General features: G+C 37.5%; 1 protein-coding gene across 7 annotated transcripts in view; it reads left to right on the top strand.

The window, feature by feature from the left end:
• Positions 1-16992, top strand: part of LOC127444013 (LIM domain only protein 7-like) — a 75386-nt gene extending 58394 nt beyond the window's left edge. For 4 of the 7 annotated variants that reach the window (XM_051703139.1, XM_051703145.1, XM_051703146.1 and 1 more), the window contains 8 exons: positions 300-389; positions 3939-4153; positions 5502-5557; positions 5661-5826; positions 6297-6566; positions 6735-6767; positions 10578-10683; positions 16455-16992. In XM_051703139.1, the coding sequence (XP_051559099.1) occupies positions 300-389; positions 3939-4153; positions 5502-5557; positions 5661-5826; positions 6297-6566; positions 6735-6767; positions 10578-10683; positions 16455-16556 (1038 nt within the window). In that variant the 3' untranslated portion in view covers positions 16557-16992. Of the gene's footprint in view, positions 1-299; positions 390-3938; positions 4154-5501; positions 5558-5660; positions 5827-6296; positions 6567-6734; positions 6768-9339; positions 9449-10577; positions 10684-16454 lie in introns of all 7 variants that reach the window. The other 3 variants (XM_051703143.1, XM_051703141.1, XM_051703144.1) reach the window with 3 other exon arrangements.
• The last annotated feature ends 6246 nt before the right edge of the window (positions 16993-23238 follow it).

A 23238-nucleotide genomic window follows, 5' to 3' on the forward strand; every position in this document is an offset into this window, starting at 1 on the left:
AGCTCATCAATCGCAAAAACTTTTTTTTTTTTTTTTTTTTTTAAGGCAAAACATTTCTTTGTATTTTTCGTAACAAGCATATAAGTAATAAGACTTTAGATTAAAATATTTGTTAAAATTATGAGAAAGAAACGTAATCAAGTGTCTAAACTTTTTATTGGCAATGGTACTGCTGGTTTTACATTCTCTTATAATTTTGCCGCAAGGTGATATTAGCCAAAAAGGTGTTTGGATTGGCAATACTTTAAGGGCATATCTGAGGCGTGTGTGTGTACTATGTTTAATTTGGTGTGTTTCAGGAGAAGTACCGTCGTGATCAGGAGAAGTTGGAGGAGGAGTGGAGGAGAGCTCAGCAGGAGGTTTTTGGAGAGGAACTCAGGGGTCCTGAGGTCAGAAGACTATCATAACTTAAAAGTATATGTGTGTGTATGTATGTGTGTGTGTGTGTATATATATAAAATATATATATATATATATATATATATATATATATATATATATATATATATATATATATATATATATATTTATATTTTATTTATTTATTTGAAGCAATGGAATATATCAAAACCGATCAAAAATTTAATTAAAGTGTTGACCTTTGAAGCTTACAATTTTTACATCTCTGGAAATGAGCAAGGATATAATGTCAAAAGCAAGTGGCAGTCAGAATGGTATTGATGTTTAACAAATAAACATCCCTCATGTTGGAAAAACTAAATAATCAATGTGACCAAGTCTTCAACACTCAATGCTCTGTAGGCTATTCAAGACCCACTCACAATTTCTTTTTTTATTTATTTATTTATATCTTTTATTTAACCAGGAAGGTCCCATTGAGATAATACAATCTCTTCTTCCAGGGAGTCTTGGTCAAGACGGCAGCAAATACAAGTTTCACAAAATTCAAAAGATAACAAATACTACAAATACACATACAAAAAACAAAACATACAGTCGATATATACAGTCAGATCAATAAAAACAATTACAAGTTTCCTTTAAAATAGTTTGCAAAAGATCTTTAAAAGTGTTCAAAAGAGGAAGTATATCTAAATTGATTACATTTTGTAATTCAATCCATGCCCAAGGAGCATAAAAAGAAAAGCAGTTTTACCAAATTCAGAATTTGCTACCTAGGAAGATCCCCCCCCCTCCCCATACATATATATATATATACACACACACACACACACACACACATATACTGGCGGCCAAAAGTTTGGAATAATGTACAGATTTTGCCCTTATGAAAAGAAATTGGTACTTTTATTCACCAAAGTGGCATTCAACGTATCACAATGTATAGTCAGAACAAAAGTAATGTGAAAAATTACTACTACAATTTAAAAAATAAATGTTCAGAACTTCTTAAACTACTTCAAAGTGTTTTTATCAAAACATCCTCCATGTGCAGCAATGACCGCTTTGCAGATCCTTGGCATTCCAGCTGTCAGTTTGTCCAGATACTCAGGTGACATTTCACCCCACGCTTCCTGTAGCATTTGCCATAGATGTGGCTGTCTTGTTGGGCACTTCTCACGCACCTTACATTCTAGCTGATCCCACAAAATCTCAATGGGGTTAAGATCCATAACACTCTTTTCCAATTATCTGTTGTCCAATGTCTGTTTCTTTGCCCACTCTAACCTTTTCTTTTTGTTTTTCTGTTTCAAAAGTGGCTTTTTCTTTGCAATTCTTCCCATAAGGCCTGCACCCCTGAGTCTTCTCTTTACTGCTGTACATGAAACTGGTGTTGAGCGGGTAGAATTCAATGAAGCTGTCAGCTGAGGACATGTGAGGCGTCTATTTCTCAAACTAGAGACTCTGATGTACTTATCCTCTTGTTTAGTTGTACATCTGGCCTTTCACATCTCTTTCTGTCCTTGTTAGAGCCAGTTGTCCTTTGTCTTTGAAGACTGTAGTGTACACCTTTGTATGAAATCTTCAGATTTTTGGCAGTTTCAAGCATTGTATAGCCTATAAGCATTGTCTCAAAACAATGATTGATTGACGAGTTTCTAGAGAGAGCTGTTTCTTTTTTGCCATTTTTGACCTAATATTGACCTTAAGACGTTCCAGTCTATTGCATACTCTGGCAACTCAAAAACAAACGCAATGTTAAGCTTAATTTAATGAACCAAATAGCTTTCAGCTGTGTTTGATATAATGGCAAGTGATTTTCTAGTACCAAATAAGCAATTTAGCATGATTACTCAAGGATAAGGTGTTTGAGTGATGGCTGCTAGAAATGGGGCCTGCCTAGATTTGGTAAAAAATTACTTTTTTCAAATAGTGGTGGTGCTGTTTTTTACATCAGTAATGTCCTGACTATACATTGTGATCAGTTGAATGACACTTTGGTGAGAACAGCAAAATTTGTACATTATTCCAGACTTTTGGCCACCAGTATATATTGCAATATCCAATTACATCGGCAACCCCCGGGCTGAGGGATCAGTGAATATTCTTGCTTTAGTGATTTTGCATTGGAAATTAAATCAATTTATTTAAAAAACGAAAAACTTAAATCAAATAAATTTATAAATTCAAATTGCACTCCAAATGAAACGAATAAGCAATTCAAATAATGAAGTGAACCAAAAAAGTGTGTGTGTGTGTGTGTATACATGCAGGTGGAAAATTACTTAAATGAAGACATAAAAACAATTATAAATGTAAAAATAATTATAATGATGATAATAATCACTGAAATATAAATCATGGTTCGAGGTGAATGTGTTTTTGTATTTTGTTTTAATCACAGATGTATATAGGCTGCAGAGTTGTGGTCACAATGAACTGCTCTGTGGAAATAAAGCAAATTGAACTCAAAGCAGCTCCTGAGCTGAGATGTCTGAGGTCATTTGCAGCACTCAGATGATGCTGTTCTTGCAAAAAAAAAAAATTCAGAAGACAGAAACAAAGAAAGAGTGAGAACCTTTTACATGCACGTGTTCCACAAAACTGCATGCCTCTGTACAAACAGCATTACATACATTATTTGTAATATTAATTTGATAATAATAATAATAATTTAATACATTAATGGGAAAACGAGCCAAATATCATCTTGACACCATCAAAGGTATCAGCTATTGGCGATCCCAGAGATCATCGTCTGTCGGCACAACCCTAATGTGAATTTCTCTCTATAAATGAACAAAATGTTCAGACAGTCTCCTTGCTGGTTTTTCCGACACATTCAGAATCATTACCACTTTTGCCGGTGTCACTGCGGCTCGCTTTATGCGTGCACTTGTAAAATGTATATTTTAAAGGCTCACTGTTTCAGTTTAGTATTTCTCTGTAATGTAGAACAGTGTTAGCGATGTTACTTATAACATTCTTTGTCAGCCCTGGAACTCGAACCATTTTCTGATGCCCCCCAAAAAATATATATTTAAGTAATTAAATTAATATCATAAACGTGTACAACAACTACTCAACTAATGCCTTAAACTAACGACTACTAGTCGACTAGGAAAATCTTTGGTCGGGGTCAGCCCTGACCACGATACGGAAATTTCTAGTGATGCATAAATGGTCCACACTGTGCTTAATCACAGCCAGTATATTTAATATACTGCTGTGTAGAGTGGGGTTTTATATTAACGAGTTTTCACTGTGTGTGGGACTAACCAGTGTGATGCCGCAGAAATGAAAACCAAGTGGCTTACAAAATGTACTGACCACAGCTGGTTAGAACAAAAACTAACATTTACATAAAGAGCTTTTAGAACTTTATATCATGTCATGCCTGGTTAGGACATGTTGTCATACTATTAGACTTTGGTTTGACTTGTCTTTGATGTACCATCACTATATAGCCAAAGGCAGCACACAGACAGTGGTTCTGTTGCTTTAACTCTTAGCAACCATTATACATGGTAAATAGAATAATAACACTTTTGTTATTTTCCTCCTGTGGGCATTAGGAGCAGAAAACCCATGATGTTATGTCAAATGGAAATGCAGCACCTTATATTCCACCTCCCTTCAACCAGTCCACTGCTCCCACTTCAGTGGCACCCAGTCAGCATACAGAGAAGGTGGGGATAACACAGAACAGACAGAACACTTTGCAAATAGCAGCAGGACACCATTCACAGAAGGCAGAAACAGAGTGTGATTCAACAACAAAGAATCAGTGGTAAGAATTTAAACATATTTCAACATGAACGTAAGCTGCAGCTATGTTGTGCTCCTTAATGCAAAGACTATCCATCATGTTATGTTTATTTCAGAATCTAGACTGAAATATCTGGTATTATGTGTGGAGTTGTACTGTATGTGGTCCAATTACAGTATATGTAAATCATGCTGCTGCTTTGCTCATTTCTCATATATCTGTCTGTCTGCCTGCTGCTTCTTTTGCTTACTATGTGCTGCTTCAGGTCAGAGGAGTCCTATGGGTTTGCTAAGCTTACGGTTTCTGACAGGTCAGTTTGCTTTGGGGGCTCATGTGCTTGTTTTAATTACTTTTGTGGCATGGAAGATGTTATAAATTCCATTGTCTATCCAGTGTCTTAAAGGTGAAGTGTGGAATGTTATTTTTTTATTATTATTTTTTTATGCTAAAATACTTCCTTCTATCCCAGTTCAAGAGAAAAATATAAGTAAGGCAGAATTATGAACACTGAAGCTCTGCTGCTTTCAGAACATTTCTGTTTTTTGTAGGGATGCACTGATATGAGCATTTGTGGCGATACTGATTTTATCAAAAACTATAGACCGATACCGATATTTTGCAATTTACCTTATTTTGTCATCAGATCACTGTTTTAGTTAGGAATGACTAAAAATATTAGAAAGAGGTACAAAAGCATCGCACAAAGCCATATTGCAACTTCAGTCTTAATTCAATAAATCATACAACATTAATGGATATCATACCTATATCTCAGAAGTCAAAGTCTGCTGGTTTCAAAGCATTTTGGATTGTTTTCCTTATCATGTAGCCTAAAGGCAAGTGCCGTTTTCACAACTGCATTAGTGTGAGAACGAGACCGAATAAAAATGAAATACAGCATGTTCTTAGGAGTGCTTACCCTTTTACATATTGTGGCTATTATTATTTCTGGATTGTGCATTTGAATTCACAGAGTTTTTACAAAAGTGTGTTACTAATTAATAAATAAATTATAATTTTTTTCGTATCTGTGTTTTCATGCTTATTACCAATTTGCAGATTGTTTTAATTTGGTAAATAATTGCCCGATAATTATCAGCAGCCGAATCATCGGTGCATCCCTAATTTTTTTAAATGGTCAAACATGTGAACGTTTGGCTCAACCAGCGGCATGATTTTGATGAGGGACAGCCTGTTTGTCCGAACAGTGGAAGATGGGGCAAGACGGAAGGAGTGGTGGGATTTTTTGGGAAGCATGCGTGCTGCCAGTTGTGGTGCAGAAATACACACTTCACCTTACCAGTGTGGCTTGGAGTGGTGCTGTTTTTTTTATTGCCGTTTATTTAGTTTATTTATTCATTGTGTACAGGACAAAGTCAAAGTCAACCCCTACACTTGAAGGCCTTCACAAACAAGATGCAAAAGGTCTGATTACTTTTTTGTTTTGGTTATTGTATGTTGAACTCTACCAGGTACCACTCCTTACCTTGAAGTAATTTTCTCTGCCATTTTCCTTAATTGGCTGCAGGAAGCGGTAAGTTGAAGGGGCAGCTGTCGCAGGCAGAAAACGAACGTCTGCAGATTCTGGAAGAGATGAGGAAGAAGACACCGCTCCTCACAGACAGCAGCTGGATCCGTCAGCGCAGTACCAGCATCAACAAAGAGCCCATCACATTGGGAACATCAATCAGAAGGTCCTAGCCTTTTTGGCTATATCTTGTTTCCATTTATTATATATTCAGACATTTTCAATATCCTTCTACTGTTAAGATTCTACTTCTACTGTACAGATGTTTGCATTACTTCAGCAAGAATATGTAACAAGTAAATCCAAGCAAATAAATGGAATTTCAATAATTTTATAATGTGAGTTGAAAGAGACCACAAAGTTTTACGAGAGATATGAAACTAGTACAGTATAGGAGATTAATTGCAGGGGACAATGGTCAAATATGCATTTTGGAAGTCATTTTCCAAAAATATTTGTCCACAGAATTCTGCAGTTGACCAATAAGAATCAAGTATCCTAGAGAATCGTGTTATAAGAACTATTTGACATTTTCCTTGACAGCGCTTTCAAATGACATCGCACAACACTATTTCCTGGCTGTATTTAATTGCAAAGTGTATGTTTAATATCTGAATCTGTTCCTCATCATCACAGATTTGAGTCTATGGACAACCTTCACACAAGTAACTCTTGGTCCAGGCAGTCTTACACTTCAGGTATCGCAAGCAGACCTCACTCTGCAATGGGCAGCACTACTGTCACTTACAGAAGTGGACGCAGCAGCCTGGGCCCTGGCTCAGCCATCTTTTCTACTGGTCTGAAACAGAGCTCTTTTTTTGCCTCCAACTCTCCCACTCCACCAATCACAGCTTCTACTGAGCTGTCGGTCCCAGAGTCACGACCCAACTCTCAGCAGCGTGGCAGGTATGGAATAGTTATGGCCTAAATTGAAGTGCAGTAGTTCATAATGATTTTGTGCTTTTTTGTTTTTATCAAAAACCAACCAAAGGGTTACTGTACCTTAATGCATAATATATACAGTTTAAACACTGCCCAATTTAAGTAGGCTATGTGCTGCTCTCTTTTCTAAAGAAGGATCTCACTCTACCAGATGTTTAACCCCAGGTATTTTAACATTTATTGCTTGTGTTCGGAATGGAATAGCATACTGCTTACTGCACAATGCATAGTGTATACTGTAAAATAGTACATTAAATGGTACACAATAGTGGTCGACCGATATGGGTTTTTTAATGTTCGATACGATATTCTGAGAGCAGGGTGGCCGTTAGACGAATATGAAGCAGAAATATCATGCAATTTAATATAGTAAATAATATATACATAAAATTGCTTTAAAAAAAGCATTTAGCACTATATTTACTCAATTCCACACAAAACTTTAACTTTAACTAAATTTCTAGTAAATGGTAGTTTCTTCTGGTTTCTGTTAGTCATCCAATTTAAGTAATTTGTTTGCACATAAAGAAATTGTTAATATATTAGGAAGAAGGAAATGACAACAGTGCACGCAATATTTCAGTAAGCGGCTTGTGTGCATTAGCAATCGCATTTTCTCACAAAAAAATGAATCAAACTAATTGCACAAAGCGCACAGTGAATATTACAATTGCATATAGCTCACGTGTCTTTGAAAGCGCTTTTACTTTGTAATCGCCCTCTCGCGCTCGCGAGGATCCAGCATCCAGCAATCTCCTGAGAGCTTTCAGTTTACACGGCCTGGATCGCCTGCTTGGAGTGTCACGGACTGAGCATTGTGCAACATTCACGAGGACACAGTTTTGATCCAGGCGGATCGAATATGTGCTTCAAAGGAAGATATATGAGCGCTCAACAACCGTAAGTTAGTTGAACAGAGTTTTGATCCAGACTGATAGAATGCGCACGTCAGAGGAAGATATATGTGCGCGCTCCATTGGAAGAAACTCTGGATTTGCTCAAGTTTTGTGAGGTTTGTGAATGAATGAATCTTCATTTGAACGGTCTCTATATCGATTCTTAAATCCCAAGATCGATCTTTTACTTTATGCGCAACCCTCTACTGTAATGATAGGAAATCTCTCGAATTAGCAATCAAAATTCGTGCTACACGACTAAAATTTATATTGGCAACTGGCTGGTAAATGTTTAGATTTCACTTACCAATGTTTGTGTAGTATAGTGGTGGAGTATTCAGCAGCAAGATCCTTTCACTGCATGTTGAGAATAAAAGTTGTTCCATGTAATGTGCGTGTGTGTGTGTGTGTGTGTGTGTGTCCAAAGACGAGATCCACGTGACCCATTTGTCATTTAATTAATTATTTTAATGCCCTTTCTGTTTTTACATTCAGTAGTTGATCAAAAACAACAACAAAGAAACATTTAATTCTAATCACACTTAGGACAGATGAGATGAAGCTGGTTTAGTCTTTCTCGTTAACATGCACTCATTAACAGATGCTCTTTACAGAAATGCCAGCTTTCTTAAAGAGGCCAGTACCGTTTTTTTTATCATGTTCAAATCAATATAAATACCTGTAAATAGTACAAATTATGCAATTAAACAATAAATACGTAACAAAATAATATATGTAATATATTATCAGATTTATTGATTGAGTACATAGATTTGTTCATTTTTATAAAGCCAAAATGATGAAAAACTAATAAAATATAATTAGTGAAATTAATATTTTCGTAATGTACCTAGTTAAAAGGTCACCTGTATAATTAACAGCATTAGCTGGGAGGGAATTTATTTCATATGTAAGCAAAATGGACATTATAACAGAAATATTCCATATGAATCGATATAGAATCGAGAGCTTGTGAATCGAATCGGGAAATCTGTATCAATACTTAGCCCTAGTTGTGTTGCGTAACAACAAAACAAACTATGTTTGGTCATTTACATGTCTCGGACAGCTCTTTCACATGCAAGCAGGCGATTCTCGGTGCCCTCATGGCTTGAAAAACTAATTTGACAAATGTGGAAATTTATCTGCCGATAATTAAAAATTCGGACTTTTCGCATTTATCGCCTCAGCGATATATTGGTCGACCACTACACAATAGTCAACGGTAAATGTTCCAAACAGTAGTATGGTTCTTTGTCACATGTTCCCACTATGTTGCATGTTTAATGCAGCAATTGTTGGATTCCAGATATCATTTTGGAAATACATATGTTGTTGGTTTTTTTGTTTTGTTTGTTTCTTTTGGTTTTTTTGGCATTTTAAAATTATTTTTTTGAAAAAAAAAAAAAATATATGCAGTTTTGCTCTCCAATCAAATAGCAGTCAAGTTAATGCTAATACTTTTGACACACTGGAAAGTTAAATTTTTAATACTCCTTTTGACACACTTCACAATGTTGTGTGGATGCAGTATCACAATGTCGAGTGTGGATACAGTATTCCACACAGTGTGCTCCGGTTGTAATTTGCAAATTTTGGCAAATGTATTGGGGCACCAGGGTATTCCATGCACACAGAAAGTTACTTATGCATATTGCAAAAAGTAGTAAAAGAAGTACAGTAGTATGCTATTCCAGTCATTACCCTCTGTCAGGACCTTTCTGTGCTGGCATGTCTGCCGCCTGCCTCTCCCGATACATGTTGTGAAATCATGGCAAGGGCAGAGCAATGCTGTCTTCTATCTGACTTTGAAATCTGACACTGGCATGTGGTGCCTGTAGGCTTGTCAGTGGCAGGCGGATGTGCTCGAGGTGTGAGCAGCCACTGGGGAAGGGAGCTGCCATGGTCATCGACTCCCTGGAGCTCTGTTTTCACATTGGTTGCTTCAAGGTGAGACTAGAGGTTACCTGAAACAGAGCGAGCGGGCCCTCCTGGTTCTGTTGCACCTAGCCTGGTTTCTAACCTTCATCATTTGGGGACAAAGGGATTATTAACCACATAATATTAATGAATTCCTTCTATTTCGGTGTAGGCAATCAGAATACAAGCAAATCAAATATGCAGGACAAATTAGTCTTAAAGGAATGAAAACATGACAGTTCTTTGGTCATTTACTCAGTCTCATATTCTTCCAAACCTTTGACTTTTTCTTTCTTACGTGGATCACAAAAGGAGATTTTAGGCAGAATGTTGCGGACTGATAGCCTCAGTTCCCATTCACTTTCATTGTATGGAAATAAGAGCAGCGTCAACATTGTTCAGAATTTCTCCTCTTGCATTCTACAGAAGAAAAAGTCATATGGGTTTGGAATGTCATGAAGGTGAATAATGTTTTGATTCAAGATTACAATATGCATGAATACTCTCTGACTCTGATTTAGAAATTGATTCATTCTAAGTTTAGAATATAGTGTGATGTTTGCTGTAGGAAATGGAAAATTGTAATGCAAAACAAAAGTCCAGCCTGTTTTCTGATTGCCTTATTGCAAATAAACTCTTATAACTCAACTCCATAAACACACCTTCTTGCTAACCTCAGCACAGCCAATGAAAGGCTTACCTGACCTGTCTATCACAGGGATCCTGCCAGTCACTGATCACACAGCCTCTTCCTATCACAAAACTAAATTTTCTTTGGTCTCTTTCTTTCCTTCCAGTTATGTTTGTCCCTTTAAGACTTCTGTCAGGATGGCTACTTCATTGCAGGGGTGGTTTGTTTACTGTAGCTGCTTGTTTCTTAACCGCAGCATAGGACAGTGACATCACTTTCATCAGCCTTCTCTAACAAAATCACATTTTCAAAAGAGCTATGGTGGAGGATCTGCTCATGCTGACCTTGAATCACTTGGCATTTCTAATGAATGAACTAATTTTGGCTGATCTTGAAGTGGGCTTCTTTGCCACTCTGCTTGGAGGCATGGGGAAAAAAAGGTTTATATCCTCTATTGAATCAGTGTATTGAGGGTTCCATGAGGTTATGACATGTTTGCATACTCATTGTTTCTGATTGGTCTTGCAGTGTGTCAGCTGCAGGACTGACCTTGGGAGAGGAGCTGAGTCCGGAGCTCAGGTCAGAGTCCGACACAGACAGCTCTTCTGTAACAACTGCTACAGTAGACTCCGAGGTAAGCAACAACCAGCATGCCATATTTATGCAATATCATATGACCAATAGTGCTGTTGTTCTGAATATTAGCATGGCTGTAATTTGGTCATTGAAATAAGGCCACAGGCTGATGTTCAGTAATGCAGCATGGATGTGGGTGTGATATTTTCCTTTTTTTTTTCAGTTTAGTAAACAAGAAGTTAATATCAAGTAACTCACAGTTTTAAAATGGGCAGTTATTTTGTTCGTTTTTGCTCTGCAAACAAAATAGTTACCAAACAAGGCCAAATAACGATCAACTGTTCCATGTCGCCGTGCAGCTGATTTGGGCCATGTTCACACTAATATGGTTTTGTTTAAAAACGCATCCTTTTTCTCCTATGTTTTGGCCTTCTGTCCACACTGAGATGCCGTTTTTTTGACAGCGAAAACTGAACTTTTCCAAAAACACTCTCCCAAGTAGATAAATTTAAAATGTCATCTTCACGTTGAAGTGTGGACATGGGACACATCCAAAACAATCAAGATGGCGGCCCATGTTTTAGCGGCATTGTTGTGCCTGATATTCACTTTGATAGCTTTGTTAAAGGTAAACATTACTTTGTACAACCTTTTACATTGCATTCCTTCAAAGGCAATGGGAAATTTATTTGGAATTGCTGTCCAGAGATGGAACATGAGGACAATTGCGTTTCAGCCCGTACATGGAACGTGAATTTTTCACATGCGCAGTAAGGGGATTTAAGAGTTTTCATACATTTCAGTGTGGACGAGAAACTTTTGGAAAACGCTTGAAAATGCCAGTGTTTGAGTGTTTCAAAAACGAAAATGCCATTTTCAAATGTAACCGGATTAATGTGGATGTAGCCTTAGCGATGTTACACTAAATATCGGCACTATTAAAATGCTGCTTACTACCAAATTAGTGGACTGGATTTAACTGTTGTATGGTATGACGATATTCAATTCAATACATATATATTTCCATATGATTATGGTTAGTACTAGTTGTAGTAGTCTCCAGACTAACCATATGTTTTAATTTCTGGATGAAACTATACCAATAATGATGCTGGTTCCTGATTAAAGGTAAACATTGGCTCAACCAATAGTTTGAGCTTGGGGTGGAGCTATCATATTGCCACACGTGTGGTGGAACTAGTGGCTCAGAAATTACACGCTTCACCCATAAAACCCATCTCAAAGTTCAGTCAAGGGACAGGCCTCAAAGTGTGTCCTAAACACCAGCCTGAAATGTTGAATGTAGATAAATTATTCTTCCTTTTTAGAAAGTTACAGAGCCGTGCTTTATTCTATCCTATAGCTCCAAAATCACTTGAGGGACTTGTTTATGATGAAGTTTGATTTTCTTTAAACTTTGTTTTTTTTTTTTTATCATGAATACATTGCTCTTGTTTTAAAGGGGTCATGACATACTCTTTATATATATTTATAATTTTATTGTTTTCTCTGAGGTCCACCTCATAATGTTAAAAATTATTTATTTTTTTTGCACCAAAACATTTAACATCATTTTCCACCTTGTCTCTGGCCCTCTGTCTGAAACGCTTGGTTTTGTCTTCAGCATCTCCTTTAAACTTCAACGTAATTGGCAAACATCGTGCAGCCCCTCAAATACAGCCATTTACACAGATGAGCCAAAACATTTTGACCACAAGTGAAGTGAATAAAGTTGATAATCTCCAAACAAGGCCACATGTCCAGGTCTGGGTAGATTAGATGGTAAGCGAACAATCAGTTCTCGTAGTCAATGAGTTGAATGCAGGACAAATGGGCAGGAGTAAAGACCTGAGCGACTTTGACAAGAAAATTGTTATGGCCAGACGACTGGGTCAGAGCATCTCTGAAACGGCAGGGCTTGTGGGGTGCTCCCGAGGAGGGACAAACCACAAATCGGCGACGGGGTGTTGGGCGCCCAAGGCACATTGATGTGCGAGGATAACGAAGGCTATCCCGTCTGGTCCAAAACGACAGAAGGTCAACTGTGGCAAACGTCACAGAACATTTTAATTATGGTTACGAGAGGAATGTGTCACAACACACAGTGCATCGCACCCTGCCGCGTATGGGGCTGTGTCACTGCAGACCGGTCAGAGTGCCCATGATGACCCCTGTCCACCGTCGAAAGCACCTACAACGGGCACGTGAGTGTCGGAACTGGACCTTGGAGCAGTGGAAGAGGGCCACCTGGTCTGATGAGTCCCGTTTTCTTTTACATCACATGGATGGCCGTGTACGTGTGCGCTGTTTACCTGGGGAAGGAAGGCACTAGGATGCTCTATTGCAAGCCGGTGGAGGTAGTGTGATGCTCTGGGCAATGTTCTGCTGGGAAACCCTGGGTCCGGCCATTCATGTGGATGTCAATTTGACCCATGCCATCTACCTAAACATCATTGCAGAACAGGTACAATGGTATTCCCTGATGGCAGTGGCATCTTTCAGCAGGATAATGTGCCCTGCCACACTGCACTTATTGTTTGGGAATGGTTTGAGGAACATGTTGAAGAGTTCAAGGTGTTGCCCTGGCCTCCAAATTCTCCAGATCTCAATCCGATTGAGCATCTGTGGGATATGCTGGACCAACAAGTCCGATCCACAGCAGCTCCACCTCGCAACTTACTGGACTTGAAGGATCTGCTGCTAATGTCTTAGGCCAGTTTCACATATACTCTGTGAATGGGGCATGAGCAGCGCGTTTTCGTTTCGGTGCCCATGTTAACAGAATACACCCTTCACATTGCAAGCATGAGTCACGAGGTGACGCATCCCAGAAGCGTCCCAGACGTGGCAGTGAGTGGATTGTTTTGGCGCTGAGCCTATTTTCACTGCGCGGCTCATGCTGAGCTCAGCGGCTCTAGGTGCAATAGCAAACAAAACAAAAATCTGGAGATTTATAGAAAAGACGCAAAAGCAAATAAACAATATTTAAACCGAACCTACTATACACTATAATTTTTAGGTCTGCATACAAACAAACGCAAAATAACTAAATGAAGAAAATAATTAATAAATTACATTGCAGGACTTTTGCCTTTTATATGGAGAGAGACAGTTTAGAAGAGACGGGCCACTGGTATTAAAATGAATGAGAGAAATTGGAACAGATGTAGAAAGGAAGTCCCGCTAGATACAGACTTCGCCTTTCAATCAGCTCGAGAATGTGCTTGTGCATTAGCTGAACCAGCCTGAGGAAAAAAGCTAAAGAAGCACAATTGGTGATAATATTGTTGTCAGATTTTACTGCTGATTTTAAATGCTTCTTTGATCGTAATCTTGACCAACCATTTTGGAAATTTCAGTCTTTCCACATTCAATTAGAAGGGAACTGTACTTTTATGCCGCTTGTTTACAAAGAAAAAGCTGCCCAGCCTGCCCGAGAGCATTCCAAAGATGACCGCAGAGTGGACTGTCTTGCCTTGAAAGGGGCTTTGATGTATTAACTAATCACGACACTGATAAACAAGTGCACGTGACTGCCTGCCATTGCCGTAGGAACCTAGAAAAGAGACCAATGTGAAAGCCCAAACACAACGCGTTGCTCAAGCCTTGCTCACACCCCGCTCATGCCTCACTCATGGAGTATGTGTGAATCCAGCGTTAGTGCCAGATGAGTTATGAGGTTAAACTTCTGCCGCACTAGGTCACGTGACACAACAGCATGATGTTGATTTCCTTGAAACGCTTCTATGGGCACAGAGCCAACAAAAGGGCCTCTGGTAAGAAACTTATAAGTTTTTTTGTAAATAGTAGAATCTTTAGTTTCATTTGATATACCGCTTTTAAAAAACCATTCATTTTTCACGAGTCAGCACGCTGATAAACATGAATAACTTTTGAATAACTTTCAACATTAACACATCTATGGGTCATTTCGCTTCATTTTAATATAGATTTTGTTATTTTTTTATTTTATCACTGTACAATACGGTCCTATTCATTAACATTAGTAAATACATTCCTATATTCACTGTGCATTTTCACATTGAGAATTAATGGGTTCATCCAAAAGCTGTAAAATGTTGCTTTCAGAGGCTTTATACGGAGTTAGGATGAAAATAATGTGCATTTCAAACTGTTCTGAGAAACAGTGCAGACAGACATTACACTGGATGTTAAGTTATTCACTAAATAGGGAGCAAGGGAGCATCCTATAGCTCTCTGTGCAGCCAAGTGCATTCAGTCCTAAAATCTGACCAAAAGTTCAGTTTCAGTGTGGAGATTATGTTTGGAGCATTCAACATGTTTGGCAGACATGGGACAATGGTAATCAGTATTTGGATTCAGAATTCATAATGTATAATTTTATTTTAACATGGTTGGCAGTGATTGGATGATGCTGGCCATTACTTTGAATCAGAATTAATTATGCTAATTTCTGATATAATGTCTGTAACGTCTCAAAAACATGAATAGCCAACACTCCTGGAAACAAAGAATTTGATGATTTTTTTTTTTTTTTTTTTGTTTTTTTGTTTTTTTTTGTTTTTGTTTTTTTACTCTATAGCTTCGTATTATTTCAAATTTCACAACTTAGTCCTGCCTTCTATATATGTGGACATAATTTTTTAAGAAAATTATTGGCTCTAGAAAAAGATGTATTTTATTTGCTTATTTATTAAGTGCTACTAGTTACAAGTCAAAAAGGGAAATGGAAAATGCACACAGCAGTCACACTCTGGTCTTGGGAGGATAAATATTAAACAGTCATGGCATATGCAACATTCATGAATTAAATTGGTTACGGTTTTGTGGTTGGGTCCGATAGTGTTTTAAACTGCCTTATCTTTCAATTTCAACAGTTCCTTTGCAATGCTTGAATCATATTGTAACGGGTTCACAAGCAATCCATGCTGATATGTGCAGAAAACACAACATAAATCACGCTGAAATGTGCTGGACTCACTTAATACAATCCACAGTGAAACGATGCACGCGCATATCCTGCACTTATGTGATCAGTCACTATTTCCTGATGTTGGGATGCTTTAGCAGAGGCTGAAGCAGAGACTCTCGACATCTTCCATTGTCGGTTTTCTCTGGAAGAGACACGGTTCTCCCAGCCAGTGGCAACAATAGAAAAAGGTAGAACAGATGTGTTTTTAAAAGTTGAGCTTTTAAAACGCAGCACACATCTCCAGAAATGCATCTAGTGCATTTTTACATAGACTAACAATTAAATATAGCACAGATGGGTGCAAAAATACATCCAGGAGGTGTTTATGCTCAAAACAGCAAGACAAAGAATGGGGTCTCCTTTTAAGAGTTATAACTTGACATTGCCTTTTCATGGCATTGGGAGATGCACTGTCAAAGCGGTTAGTCTATTGCATGTTTATGTTGAAAAACGTTTAAAAATAGTCCAGATGGGCACAAATTGTCCTGTGTAAGTCCCCTTTGGTGTAGTTGAATAGAAGGCCGATCTTGTTCACCTTTCTGACTGACCGACAATGGGCGTGCCAAAGGTGTGATGATTTAAAAGTAGGTGTTGATGTCTTGCTGTAGAGGCAGTCATGTGCTGATGTATTCGTCTGTTTGACGTCACAAAATAAGTCTTAAAATGTAAACAAGCTGTTTTTGCAGCCTTGTTTAAATAAATGCACTTTTTGTATTGAGTTCTGAAATGTTTTTTATAGTACAATGAACTCTTACACATCTAAAGATAAAGGCAAATTTTATTCCTCATGACATGACCCCTTTAAAATCTACTTTAGTTTACAAGAATGACACCTTGCTAACGGAGAGATTTAAAATGTGTTTTTTTTCTCTCAGTCTGTTCCACCATCTCCAAATGACCAGAATGCATTGCATCAAATTGAAGAGGAGTATACCACAGAAAGTCCCGCAGGAATTGCAACTATTACCACAACCTAACCACCGCAACATGCCTTATCCACTGCTTCACTCTCAGCTAGACTTTTGACAATCAATAAATTGAGACTCCTATATCTGTAATTGTTCTAATACCGTGACTTCTCCATAGTGAAATGTTAGAACATGTTATTTTGGCCACCACATCATTACTGCAACCCCTGAGGTTGTTTCTGTACTGGCTAACACCCATGTTGAGATGTAATATGAAGTAGTGCAGAAGAGTTGTGCATTCCATGTGGCATTAGTGGCAAGTAATAGCATGTCTAATGTGTCTCAAGATTCCTAAGATCTGTTTTATATGTTCTTTTTTTTCTTATGTAATTCTATTCTCAGAAATCATTTAAATTTAGCACACATGATGTTCTCTTATTTCTATAATACTGTATAAGCTTTGCTCTCTCTCAGATTTATCATATTTAATAAATGTCTAGCACACTTTTTTTCCCCCTTGAACTCTTATTGGTATAAAGCACCATTGTGGTAATGGTGGTGGGGATGGGACCTACTTTAAAGGTTGAGTCATTGTTTTTATAAGAGGATTTGTAAGCACTACCTTATGTTAAAAGGTAGTAATGTGTATTTGATTTAGTTGGTCTGTCATGCTTGTAAGGATGATGAAATAGTCTGTCCAGTAGGTGGTGCTCTGGGTGTAAACAGCATACAGTTCTGTTTTTCTGTTTAGAAGATGCTGGGCTCTGCCAATCAGATGGCCTATACATAGGTACAGCATATCATCGTAAGACAAAAATAAGTTCAGATTGCCTGAGAAGTTACCACCCAAGCCCCTATGTTAGACATTTGTGTTTGAAGTTGACATGGAATTTAGATCTGCAGACTACACTGCATGTCATATTGCAGTAAAAAACAAGTCAAATCATGTTGCGATTTTGTTAACCCAGGTTATCATACAGATCAATCATAGGCGAGGGAAATGTCATAATTGACTAATTTCTTTCCAAACCTGTATGATTTTCTAGTGTGGAACAGAAAAGGAAAAATTTAATGAAGGTCCACCTGGATCTATGGCAGTTGATTGTGCCTAACTTTAAAGCTTAAAAAAGGACCCAAAAGTATCATAAGAGTTGTCTAAATGACTTGTGCATCATGTTCCAAGTCTTCTGTAGGCGTACATAGTGTTTTGATTAGAAACAATGGGGAATTTAAATTTAAAGAGGAAACTCAAAATAATTCTTTAATAATTTACTCACCTTTATGCTGTCTCAAACTCTTTCATTTTTTAAGGTATTTTTATCAGGATATGATGTGAATATAGTCATACAATGCAAGTCAATGGTGACCAACACTTCCAAGCTCCAAAAAGGACATAAAGGCAGCATAAAGGTAATCCATACAATCCATGTCTTCTGAAGCGATACAATCTGTTTTTGGTGAGAACAGACTAAAAATGGAACTCCTGCTGTCTCCCAGGCGTGATCATGATTTGAAACTCGATTACGCGTCCTAGCGCTTGACACATGCCCAGAGCCAGTGTACAGTGCTTGACATGGGCAAATGGCAAGATTATTTTGAAAAAGGAGTTACATTTTGCTGCCTTTATAACCTTTTTGGAGCTTGGAAGTGTTGGTCCCCATTGACTTGCATCATATTTAGCGATGAGAATCATAAGGAATTTAACAATTCTGGTTCTAATTCCTCTTAATGATTCCGGTTCCAGTAATGATTCCAGTTATTTTTTTAGTACTTTTTGAGGAAGAATTATTTGAAAATGAGAAATGCAGTTCCTATTGGATTTACTGTCCTCTGCAGTCTGTTGCCAAATGATGAGATCCTTTAAGATTTCTATAGAGCAGATCATAATTAAATCAGAAATACATTTCAAACAATTCTTGTAAAAGGTGTGTTTGCTGATTTAGAGACAAATCCAATCTAATAACTGATCCTAACTAGGCTTAAAATAAAATAAAAAATCTAACAAACAAGAAATGTGATGGCATGATTCATTAATTTCGTTTTACGAAATTCCTTGTATCACAAAACTTGTGTATCTTTAATCATTGCTATATGAACAACCAGTCAGTAAACTGCGCTGCTTGATTAAAGACTCATGACATAACAGTAACAGTTCCAGAAACAGTTTAGACTGTGTTCTGTTGTCTAATGTTGTACTTCAAGCTTGTAAGTCTTCTACAGTTCTTATTTAATTTCAAGTTGGACATTCATAACTTGTACATCAGTGTTCTATACCAGACTAGACTGGAAGGGCCTTATGTTTCGTGCTGTAGATTCAAAGGAACCATCTCATAGGAGTCATTCTTTTGGGAATCGGACTATACCTGGAAGTGGTTTATGTTTCACGCTGTAGATTCAACAGATTGCATGGATTACCTTTGAGATGCCCGCGGAATTTCACCGTGCAAAGGTATACGTGACCGTGCCTTAAGGGTGAGTAAATGATGAGAGAATTAACATCGTTGGGTGAACTATTCCTTTAGGTCATTTTTTTTTTTTTTTTTTTTAAGCAAAAATCTTGCTGAAGTGCTATGAGAATTAGGTCCAAAGTGGCAACCTGAGTTCTTTTTAGCACATTTTAGGGTGAGCTGTTCCTTTAAAAATGTTTTACTGCAGCCTGTTTTTTATCTTTGCATGTCATTTTTCTCTTTGTCCTCTGAAATGGAAACATTCCCCAGGCCTAATTGTGGAAATTTAAGAGTGGCTGAAAGGCATGACCAGATTTTTCAGCTTCCTGTCATGTATTTGCTTCACCCGTCTGAAGCGCTCATCTCCATTTCCATCATTGTAGACTCATTCTGAATGTCTGTACATGACATACTTTTACTCGTACTCGCGGTGTGGTGTCCATGCTCATGAGTGTTGGAGTAATAACAGCTACCTGCTTCCCTTTTATTTTTCATTTTCTACTATACTGTCATAACCAAGTGACCAAGCAGCTTCCATTTCCCCAATTCTAGTCCTTAATTTGCAAATCCAACTGTACAAGTGGGTTACAGCTTTAAACAAACCACTTATAGGCTGTTCACCCAAAAATACACATTCTGTCGTCATTTACTATCCCTCAAATCATGCCAAACATATATGATTGACTTTTCTTCATTGCAACACAAAAGGAGATGTTAGGCAGAATGTTAGCCTCAGTCCCTATTCACATTCATTTTGCAGTATGGAAAGAATATGTATTGAACGTGAATGGTCATGTCAGTCCTTAACAGTCTGCCTAATATCTCCTTTTGTTTCCATGGAAAAAAGTACGTAATAAAGGTTTTGGATCAACGTAAAGGTGTGTAAATGATGACGTGAGTATATTTTCATTATTCATTTTTTTTTTTTTCATTAAACTATGCCTTGAATTTTAGCTTTCCACAACTGAAAGGACAGCGATTAAGAAAATAGTGCTCTTCCATCCCTTTCTGTTCATGCAGATACCTCCTCCCTCAGCAGCATATTCTTCCCAGAATTGTACTGAAAGTTGTGACCTTAGTACACTAAGTGTTCACCCATATCAACCATAAAGCATTCCGCTTATGCTTGCTGCAGAGTTTCAGATGTGTTCTCTTGCTTGGTGACGTTCAATTCATGCAATCTGAGATCTGTATCTGCTGGCTGAGGTCTACAGATCCTCTCTGAGACACAAAGGGGCAATTGTTATCATTCTTGAACTAATTTAAATATACCAAAATAACCCTGCAGTTGAATTTTGTATGTGGGGCTATAAAACTCAGCTTGGGTCAGATGATACTGAGCACAAGAAGGCCAGTCAAATTGAATAAAGATCAGTCCATGCATGTAGTGGGTGCCTGACACGGTTTGTTTTTGTCTTTTTGTAAATTCAAAGCAACCTATTTCAGTCCTTACTTGTTTATCTTATTCACGTTGACATTTAATCTCTTTCTCTCTCTCTGTCTGTTGCGCTTAAGACCTGAATATTTTTACTGTTCCCTTCAGCTAGTTCATGGCACATGCTCTTTTTTTTTTTAAGGGCATGGTAGCACTTCTCTCTTTATATGGCAATGCAAAGAGTTTATTTTGCTTATTCTATACCGTTATGGCAGAACTAGGACTCTAAACCCCTAAAGCAGCATATGGATTCCTAGCCAAATGTAGGATGTTTTGGTTTCCCTTACAAAGCATATCCACAAACAAGCAGCTCGGCTTAGCTTGGGAAGGGCTTTTGAGAAAATACAGGCTAGTTAGGAAAATACCACCCGCCCCAGTCATTGCACATTGTGGTCTTTCTGCATATCCCTCAGATATGCAGAAATCTCTCAGAGTGTCTATTACAGGAAAGTCTGAATCCACATTGAATTGTAGATTGCTGTTGTGCAGAACAGTGAAATTGGTCATTGGTCTTGGGGATCACTCTTCCCTGTGACTTTTACTAAGAGTATTCCTGGAAATTCATGTGAACAACAAGTAGCCTAACCTGCATTGTCATATAAAAATACACATTACTAAATTTCCCATGGGAAATGAACGGAAACTCAGGACACTCAATGCTTAAACTAAACACAATGTACAGTTACACAATGATGAATGAAGAAAGGGCCTTGGAGTCAAAGACCATTTCTCAAAATATAAGGATTTCTCAATTTCTTATTGCAATTACAGTATGTCAAGGTATTTAGAAGTGGAAAGGATTTATGCCATCATACCAGCTTTCCTGTCAGTAAACGGTACAAAGGGTTATTCCTCAAATTTCCCTAATCACTCTCTTTCAGTATATATGCTAAATTTATTTTCTGGAGAGTATGGTTTAGGGATGGAAAGGTCATTTTGTATGTATCTTGTGGTTGGGTTCTTAAAAAAACAGTCATGGACTGGCTTTTAGCCTCGGAGAACTTTCAACACTGCGGTCACCCCAAAGGCCAAGTTTTTGATAAAGCTGTGACCAATAACAATCTCTTACAATACTGCAATTCTAGATATTTGCTATACTGAATACTGTATTATTTAAAGTTACTAACAGTTAAAGCTGCACTACCTACAATTTTTTTGTGTTTTTGTTTTGTTACAATTAATTAACAAAAGTTCATTTATTGAGTGAGTACATTAAAAAACCCTGTCTTTTTCTTACCCCTATTCACTAATCTAAGCCTTGAATGATAATTTTTATTTAGAGCTGTCAGGTCGGATTTGGTTCAAAATCACAGGCTTATGTCATTCCTCCATGCGTGTTTACGTCATGTCCGTAAGCTCGGAAAAGAAGGACCGGCTGTGTCTCGCTCGTGTCTGCTGGGGAAGCTATGGTGGTTCAGTCAGTCCCAGTACAGGACGGCAGAGACAGGACATCAGTCTCCGGATAGGTGTTTAACTGTTATCTGGTTGGCAAAGTTGTTTACTTGCTATAATGTGTGGATATGTTTTCTGGTATTTTTGTTGAATCATGTATTAAATGTCATGCTTTTATGAATCGAAAATTATTCGGGGAGATATAGTGTTTACAAAGTGTGATATGTCTAATAGGCTACGTTTTCAGGTAAGTTACAGTAACATGTTTACTAGTATACATGACTTCTGAATATTTTATAACAGCTTCAGTTTTGAGATTCCCCAAGTATGCGTGTCCCCAAGTGTGTGTATGCTGCCGTTTTCTCATTTCTTTTAACCCAGTTGCAAAAATGCACAAGGTACATCACTTTCCATGGCCCTTTTAGCAGATCTGTTTAAAAGCCACTATTGGAACAAGTATAAGGGAATTCCCCATGAATGTATACTCCTTAAGGTGTTTGTACCGTACCGATTTCATAGTTCATTAATATACATATTAATTTGTTTTGTAACCATCTCTGTATTATAACTTCCAAAGAAATGATTAAAGTAACTGTTTATTAATATAATTGTTTTTGCATATTTCTGCATTTTATTTTCATAATTACTCTAATAAAGTATACTACATTTACATCATTCTTGAATCTTCATATTAGTCTCATTTTTTGCAGTGCATACACCTATTTTAGGATTACAGTTCACTTGCGGTGTCCACTGAGGTTGTAGATTGTAATGTAAAAATAAGTGTCCATAATTTAACTCAAATCGACCATATCATGAGTTTCACCTCTTAAATTGATATGTGTAGTACAATACAAACAATAATGTGTAGTGAATAAAACACTTAAATAATCATATTAAATGTTTAAATAAGAGTGTTGTTTATCTTCCTCAAGCAAGTAAGAGCTCGAATATAAATGTTTAAACTAATATCATATCAGTATGTAGATAGCACATTATGACTCCAGCTCTGCAGGTGAAGATCTCCCAGAGGATGATCACAAGCAGAGCAGGTAACTTTAAACCTTGATATTCTTCCTTGCAGAAGAGCAGTGCTGAAACACAACTCGCGTAAAATGTTCCTCTGTAAGCTGCTTGCAATTTTAGGTGTCAACCACAGATGTCGCTAGAGAGTTCCGTAGTGCAGCTTTAAAACACTGGTCTTTTTTGGACCAGTTAATACACTAAAAACAGACTCAGATCTTGCTTTTGAGAGGCCTCCTGAAGTAGGTCAGGTTGTGTCTACAAGCAGCCTATAGTAAAATCTGAAATCACCTGTTGTGAGGACCAGCCAGCAGTCCCCATGAGGAAAGTGGCTTAATAAACACTAAATGTCTTACTGAAAACCTAAAAATACAGAATATATATATATATATATATATATATATATATATATATATATAATTTTATAGGGTATATAAAAAGTGTATAGGGTCAT

The sequence above is a fragment of the Myxocyprinus asiaticus genome, chromosome 7, assembly GCF_019703515.2.
Source record: "Myxocyprinus asiaticus isolate MX2 ecotype Aquarium Trade chromosome 7, UBuf_Myxa_2, whole genome shotgun sequence".
Taxonomy (NCBI): Eukaryota; Metazoa; Chordata; class Actinopteri; order Cypriniformes; family Catostomidae; genus Myxocyprinus; species Myxocyprinus asiaticus.